Source organism: Budorcas taxicolor, chromosome 9 (genome assembly GCF_023091745.1).
Source record: "Budorcas taxicolor isolate Tak-1 chromosome 9, Takin1.1, whole genome shotgun sequence".
Taxonomy (NCBI): Eukaryota; Metazoa; Chordata; class Mammalia; order Artiodactyla; family Bovidae; genus Budorcas; species Budorcas taxicolor.
Genome location: NC_068918.1, coordinates 53,971,332 through 53,978,170, shown reverse-complemented (window position 1 = coordinate 53,978,170; position 6,839 = coordinate 53,971,332). Strand labels below are relative to the sequence as shown.

General features: G+C 42.2%; 1 protein-coding gene across 1 annotated transcript in view; it reads left to right on the top strand.

Annotated features, from left to right (window-relative positions):
- Positions 1-892: 892 nt before the first annotated feature.
- SLC35A1 (solute carrier family 35 member A1) overlaps positions 893-6,839 on the top strand; it is a 29,068-nt gene continuing 23,121 nt past the window's right edge. The window contains exons 1-2 of the mRNA XM_052645884.1: positions 893-963; positions 5,084-5,261. Of these exons, the coding sequence (XP_052501844.1) occupies positions 948-963; positions 5,084-5,261 (194 nt within the window). The 5' untranslated portion in view covers positions 893-947. The remainder of the gene's footprint in view (positions 964-5,083; positions 5,262-6,839) is intronic.

Here is a 6,839-nt window from a genome sequence, read left to right as displayed (position 1 = left end):
CTGTATAAGGGATTTGATTTAGGTCATACCTGAATGGTCTAGTGGTTTTCCCTACTTTCTTCAATTAAGTCTGAAAGTCATGTAGGGGAAAGATCATGCTACAGAAGGTGTAGGCTGCTGGGCATCTCAGACTATTGTACCCATGTTCCTGTAAGAATGGAGGTACTTATATACAACAGTATTTTTAGCCAATCCACATATCTTGAAAACCATTTGACAGTGAATTATTTCTAATATCGCTTATGCCAATTAACATGCTTCAGTGATCATGGAGATTATAGCGGTTGAAGTCAGTGCCTGTTGATATGCCTAAGGTTTTGAAGCAAAGATTGTGCAATTAGAATGTCTGGTAAGGTAAATATAATCAAAGATGATGCTGACGATGAGGACACAGCCACAGACTTTGAACAATATATAATATCAACTATAAGCTTAAATAAGAGGTAACAACAGAAGTTAACGAGTGAGGAAGTTAATGCAAGTTACAGAAGTTGTCTAGTTTCTGTTACTTTCCGGGTTTTGGGAGGATCTACAACAGCTTTGCCAGAATCCTTAAATCGAAGACCAATTCCTATTTGCCGCCGAATCACCTGGTGAGGACTACAGCTCCCAGAAGGCAACGCTCGGCTCTCGCGACTCAGCCTTCTTAGCCGGCCGGGAGTTGTAGTTTTACAAAAGAGCGCTGTGGAACCTAAGTTTTACGCGCTTGTCAACAGAAACTGGGCGGTACCGGTCTCTTCTCTATCCGGGTCCGCCCCTTTTCTGCAGCGGTCGAATTCGTGAACCTAGTCCAGGTGCTTGGCTGGGCGGGAAGCCGCGGCCTGTCGGCTGGCGGGGCGCTCTAGGCCGCGCGGGTTCGTCTCTATGACCCCAGGAGGCGGTCCCCGATGCCCTCAGCGCGCGCGGAGCGGGTGCGGGTCAGTTCCGCGCGGCGCTGTCGGGGAACCATGGCAGCCCCAAGAGGTGAGGCCGGGGCCCGGCGGGACTGGGGAACCCGGGTCGGGGGCGCTATGCAGAGCGAGCCTCAGCGCTTGTCTGCATCTGTCTGAGGGCGAGCATCCTCCGCGCCTGCGGGGCTCAGGTCTCCGAGGGGTAGGCCCGGGCGTCGGGGATCAGGGGTTTGTGTTGAGCTGCTCCCGGGCTTGAGCGCGCGCTGTCACGGGTCAGGGCAGCGCTGGGCAGCTAGCCTCCCACTGCGGCTGCCTTCCCGGCGGGCGGACTCAGGGCCAGCTGGTTTGGCGTCCGGAGACCGCAGCTGCCTGGGCAAGTAGGTGGGAACAGAATCTAGACAGGCCTGGGCTGTAGCAGACCGGGTGAGGGGTCGGTGCGCCGGGACCGGGCTGGAGCCGCATCACCCAGCGGGAGGCAGGACAGGTCTCAGTGCGGGCCGGGGTCACCGCGGTTGCGGTCTCCGCGGTGACTTCTACACTGGGATGCTCAGAGCCTTAAGGGTATGCTCCGGGTGCAAAACCTAAGCAGCGGCTAGTCCACCTAACAGACACTGAAAACATCCTTGGGGCAGGAGAACAGCCTTGCAATGTGACGAGACGGAGAAAGCTGTTGTTAACAGTTACTCTCCAGAATGTTACGTGGTTAGAAAGAACACTTGAATGTGGGAAGGGCGATATCCATCCTCCGCCCCTGCCCTTGCCCCTTCCCCAGGGATAGCTCATTAGAGTAATAATGTTTAATGACTAATTGCCTTTTCCTGAGTGTAAGTATCATTAACTCTGCAGCTCGTTTGCTTTGCTGAATGGGATAAGTTAAAACCGGAGTTGAGTTTCTGGATGGTGAAGCTACGAGAGATTGGGCAACACCCGGATTCTTCTGCACATTTCCTCCATAGAGCTGTTGGCTTCACCCCTGAATATACGTTGAACAAATATTTGAACAATACCTTTTTGCGTGGGTGGCGAATTATTTTCCTGGTTGGAGAGGCCACGTTTTCCTTCAAGCCCTGCTCAGGGGCGTTGTCTGCAATTGCATATGCTTCTCGCATTTCAAATAAGCCCACCCTTAAGAGTCTTTTATAGCAGTACCCGAAATAAAGGAAAAAAGTAGAATTATTTTGATAATTGACATAAAATGAAAATAGCAAGGTGAATGGTGAAGGCAATTGTAGAATTACCTAAGTCAAATAATCTGAAATAGTTGCTCAATTTACAGATTTAGGTTTATTGCCAATACATATTTGTTGTGCCTGGGTCGTGTGATAAATCTTACATGTCCGCTAGAACTGTGTAATACAAAATTGCAATCCTGAACTTCCTGATATTCGCAAAGGGTTTATTTATCTGGGACTTCCTAATTTCCACCTTCTCAGGTGTTACAAATAATGTCTCCTCTAAAATATAGTAAACTATAACTGAGAAATGGCACCCCACTCCAGTATTCTTGCCTGGAAAATCCCATGGACAGAGGAGCCTGGTAGGCTGCAGTCTATAGGGTCGCTAAGAGTCGGACACGACTGAGCGACTTCACCTTCACTTTTCACTTTCATGCATTGGAGAAGGAAATGGCAACCCACTCCAGTGTTCTTGCCTGGAGAATCCCAGGGACGGGGGAGCCTGGTGGGCTGCCGTCTATGGGGTCGCACAGAGTCAGACACGACTGAAGCGACTTAGCAGCAGCAGCGTAACTGAGAAAAATATACAACTCCAGGTTGTAAATTTCTTTTGCCGGGCGGGGTGGTGGGATTCTCCACATAGAAACAGAGGTTGTGTGGGAGCTAATGGGAGCTTTGAGAGAAGGAGAAAACAGTGCTGATGTGCCACTGCGCCCACTCACAATGCAGGTGAGCTGTGGACTTTTTGCCACCGCATGGATCTTAGTCCCCGTCTAACGATTGAACCTTTGCTCCCTGCAGTGAAGCTCAGGAGTCTTAACCATTGCACCCTCAGGGAAGTCCCTGTATGGACTTGTGATATTACCTTGAAACAAACTGAAATTGCTAATAATTGCACTTTCATTATACAGATATCTAAACTTATTTGCCTGCTCTTCTATTTAATCGGTATTTTCAGGAATATCATATATATTCCCATTTAATCACTATGCTAATAGGTGTATTTTCAAAATTTTAACCATTCATTGTGTTGTTTTGGAATCAGGAACCTATATAATCGCTGACATAGTTTTTAGTTTAGCAGTCCTAACCTCTCTTATTTATGAAAGTATTGATAATCTAGGACATGTGGGTTGGTAAACTTTTTCTGATGGCTGATGGTCTCTGTCATAACTACTCACTCAGCTGTTGCAGGGCAAAAATAGCCATACATAATTTGGAAACAAAGGATATAAGTATGTTCTAATAAAACTTTTTTTTGTGACACTGTGATTTGAATTTCATATAATGTTCATACATCACAAAAGGTTATTTAAAAACTTTTTTCCAACCATTTAAAAATGTAAACCTATTCTCAGCTTTCAGATCATAGAAAAATGAGAGGAAATGTACTTTGTTCACCCCTGATCAAGAAGATGGGAAATGCTTTCTCCTGTACTGCTGTTTATTTTTTGTCTTACATTTCCTCTTTGTGTAGGAGAGTTTTAGGGCAAGTGAAGTATTACAGTGATGCCCTTCAATCTCTTTTACATTGACATTGCCTTTTGGGTCCTCAAGATCGATTGAAACTTTAGGCAGAGAAAAGCTCTATCTTTTCTGTTCTGCCTTTTGCAAATAATTCTTTAATTCACCCAGGGAAAAATATTTATATTGAAGAACCTGTTTTCCTAGTAAGTTTCCACCTTACCATAATAAAGATTATTTGTTTGAAACTTTTATTTTCCTGTGCAAGTCACCTTTGAATTGTGGTTAGGCTTCCAAAGTAGTCAAGAAGCATACTTAGATGTAATGTAGTTATAGTAGCAGCCCAGAGCAACCTCTGTCCCCCTGGTTCTTAACCCAGGTTGTCAAAGTATGGCCCATTGGTCAAACCCAGCCTATCACTTGTTTTTTTTATGGCCTGTGAGCTAAGAATGGTTTTTACAGATGAACGTTTGCAGTTGATCTAATGGAACACCAACTTTGAAGACCAGTGAAGCATAATGTTACCTGCCTCCACTTCCACCCCCAGAATTCCCGTCTTCTCAATACAAGAAAGCATTGTACTTAATTATTATTATATTTTGAATTTTTCCAATTAAATATGTTAAATGTGAAAATATGTTTTCTCTCTTGTCACCTAAGTACCTACATGATACCCTTAATTTTGCCTCGTGGCCTAAAAAACCTAAAATATTTACTGTTGGCCCTTACAGAAAAAAACTTGTGGATCCCTGTTTAACATGTGCCTGAAGATTTGAAAGAAGGTTAAATATAGCTGGGGATGAGGGAAGTATGAAGTAGGTAAAAAAGTAGAAGAAATAGTTTGAGTATTAGGTGATGGCTGTCTCATAACAGGGCTGGGAGTACTGAAGGAGACCTGGCTCCCCACTGCTTGTGGTTTTACTGAAGTTGGTGGACCGGCCTTGGTGCCTGAGTGATGGCTGATGCTCAGATATACTTAAAATAAGTACTTAAATTGAGTGTTCATAAGAAGTGTATATTTCCTGGATTTCAGGTTTACAGAACTTCATTCTTAATACTCTTCTTTTGTGTGTGTTATGAGTTATCTTTCATATAATGCTGTGAAATGAGAGGCTGGATGTAATTTATAAAATTATTATTTTATCGTTCACTTATTCCTTTTGTTTTCTTCCTACTGTCTCTCTGTTTAGAATATACATTGCTGTTATTGTTTTTATCCTGCCATCATGTTTTGCTTTCACAAGTATGAGTTATAAAGATACATAAAGTGTGTAATCTATAACATCCTAAATTAGAGTTAGTTAAGCCAGATATCTCGCAATTGAGCCCTCCCCAGGAACAAAATCTGTGCCTAACCAGTTGATATTGAAAGTCAGCTGTGTATTGTGTGTGTGTGTTTGTTTCTTTTCATGTAGTTAGAGAGCACTGTTTTGAAAAAAAAATTTTTAATGTATTTTGTGCTTGAAATTGGAAAGCATCTTGAAGTATAACACTGATTAACTTTTATATACACAATGTTGCCTATTAAATAATATCTTTGCACATATTTTCCAGAAAATGTCAATTTATTATTCAAGTTATACTGCTTGGCAGTGATGACCCTGGTGGCTGCAACTTATACCATAGCTTTAAGATACACAAGGACATCAGACAAAGAACTCTACTTTTCAACCACAGCCGTGTGTATCACAGAAGTTATAAAGTTATTGCTAAGTGTGGGCATTTTAGCTAAGTGAGTATAAATACTTTTTAGTGTATTAAATTATTGCTTTTTACTCAGTTACGTTCTTTGTTAGAAAATTCAAGCTATATCTTCATATGTTTGGTTGCGCTAGAGCAAGCTTTCTCAGCTCAGGTCATTTTTGCTCCCCAGGAGGTATAATTTTGGTTGACCCAACTTGGGGGATGCTACTTACATCAAGCGGGTGGAGGTCAAGGGTGCTGATAAACATCCTGTGATGCCGTGTCCTCCAGGGCAGCAATCCATAACAAAGAAGTCTCCATCCCTAAACATCAGTGGTGCCAAAGTTGAAAGAACCACCGTAAAGCAGGTGGAGTTGGCTAACTATGGCCCACTGGTTAATCCAGTTTTCTGCTTGTTTTTGTTGCAACACAGACTGTATGGCTCACACAGCCTAAACAACCATAGGGTTCTTACAGAAAATGTGCTGACTTCTGTTATAGAGGAATAAAGCGATCATAATAGCTAACATTTCTTTAGTATTTTCTATGTTAATTGTTAGACACTGTACTAAGTGCTTTTCATTAGTTATCTCATTTGGTCTAATACATTCTTTAGGTAAGTATGATAATTACCCTTATTTTACCTGTGCAGTGTCTGAGGTTCCTCACGATCATGCTGTTAATATGTGGTAGCACTGGGGGCTTTGGATCAGAAATATTGGGTGAAAATTGTTTTAGCAAGGCTGAAATATAAGATGGGGTTGAGAATAGTGCCTTTGGAGTGATACAGACCTAATTTTAGTCCTAGACTCATTGGGATTATGACTTTCCATATATCCCTTAGCTTCTCTTCTCCTAAACTTCAGTTTCTCTATTTCTTTTTCTTTTTTTAAAGTTCACGTTTTAAGTCTTCAGTGCTGCCCATAAGCCCAGCAGTTTTTTACTTGTCTATTTTCATTTCCCACATTATATTCATAGACTGGAATATTTTAAGTTTAATAAAAATCAGGTGACTTTCTCACCACCAGTGAAGAAAAGTGGGAAATATATGCAAAGGGAAGTTCTGGACACTGTGTCTATAAAACCAGGGGTAAGAGTCCATTCAAGATAGAGGAAAATAGCCATAGGCTGTGGATCAGAGAAAACAGTAACAAAAGTCAAAAGAAATGAGACAAACAAAAGAAGGCAAGCTTCGAGTTACATTGTATAGTTTCTCTTCAGTTTGTAACTGGAAAAAACAGAGTTGTGAGAATTAAAATCTGGTAGGAAATTACTTGAAAAGTTTTTTTAACCTTTTTTTTTTTTTAAAATTTACTTTTTTGGCTCTGCCGGGTCTTAGTTGTGGCACGTGGGATCTAGTTCCCTGATCAGCGATCGACCAGGCCCCCTGCACTGGGAGCCCAGAGTCTTAACCACTGGACCACCAGGCCCCATACTTGGGAAAGATGTATGAGATGGGGACTCACCTGGGTCATGTGGACAAGTGAATTCATATAGGTTTCAAGATGTAGGCTGGTGAACGTAAGAAGCAGTGAAGAATAGGATGTGTATAGGTTTAAATTACATTTAAACACTTTAAATTTCATTTAACAAATATTTATTAAGTGATTTCTGTGTGACAGTCTTA